Genomic DNA, 811 nt, shown 5'->3' with positions numbered 1-811 from the left:
CGACCCCCCCATTATAAACGTATATAAACATTGCGCGCAACCACGCACGCACTATAAGCGTATCCAAACACGAGCATATTGACAACACAAAATAACACAAAATAACACAACAGTTTTATCTTGTGTTAAAATCATGGCTAACATATGCTATTTCTAATCATTTTTAAATTTTATTTTATTTCTGGAAATCAACTTGCGACCCCCCTCTCTGGCTCGCGACCCCCTGTGGGTCCCGACCCCCACTTTGGGAATCACTAGGGGACGTGAGATTCAGCCACCGAAGATAAAATGTCTTTGATGGACGTATGTTTCTAGATGCTTCACTGGAAGAAATCGTTGTGTTCCTCTGTGCTAAGACATTATTCATTATTATTATTATTATTAAACAAGGTTTAACAGTTTCTTTCACCCAGCCAGGATAAAGTGTGAGAGCATTTTGGCAGCTGAGGAGGAGGAAAAAAAGAAGCAGAAGAGGAGTGAAGGGATTGAAACTGACCAGTGAAAGTGATGACAGTCATTACTGTAGTCTCTCATCTGGGACATGCCAGGATTAACGGAGGTCTGAAACGGCACAAAAGCAGCACAGCAGCACTTAATGATGAGCGGTTATGAATTATATAAATATGTCCCGAAGCCAGTTGTTGGGAAGTGTGTAAGTGATTTCAAAGATGCAGTTTTAGCTCCGTTTGACTCCTTAACTTTAACTGGTGACAACAGGTCTCTGTAAAAAGGTAATTTACAGAATATCACAAATGTTAAAGTCTCTGAACAGCCACACAGGGTTTCTTTTTTTTTTTTTTTTAAGTTATTT

General features: G+C 39.6%; 1 protein-coding gene across 2 annotated transcripts in view; it reads right to left on the bottom strand.

The window, feature by feature from the left end:
* nyx (nyctalopin) overlaps window positions 1-811 on the bottom strand; it is a 7319-nt gene that overhangs the window by 5848 nt on the left and 660 nt on the right. Inside the window, exon 2 of one of the 2 annotated variants that reach the window (XM_032529365.1) lies at window positions 497-561. In XM_032529365.1, the coding sequence (XP_032385256.1) occupies window positions 497-518 (22 nt within the window). In that variant the 5' untranslated portion in view covers window positions 519-561. Of the gene's footprint in view, window positions 1-496; window positions 566-811 lie in introns of both variants that reach the window. The other variant, XM_032529364.1, reaches the window with a different exon arrangement.

This window comes from Etheostoma spectabile, chromosome 11, assembly GCF_008692095.1.
Source record: "Etheostoma spectabile isolate EspeVRDwgs_2016 chromosome 11, UIUC_Espe_1.0, whole genome shotgun sequence".
Classification (NCBI taxonomy): Eukaryota; Metazoa; Chordata; class Actinopteri; order Perciformes; family Percidae; genus Etheostoma; species Etheostoma spectabile.
The sequence above is the reverse complement of the archived record's forward strand: the minus strand, read 5'-3'. Positions and strand labels throughout refer to the sequence as shown.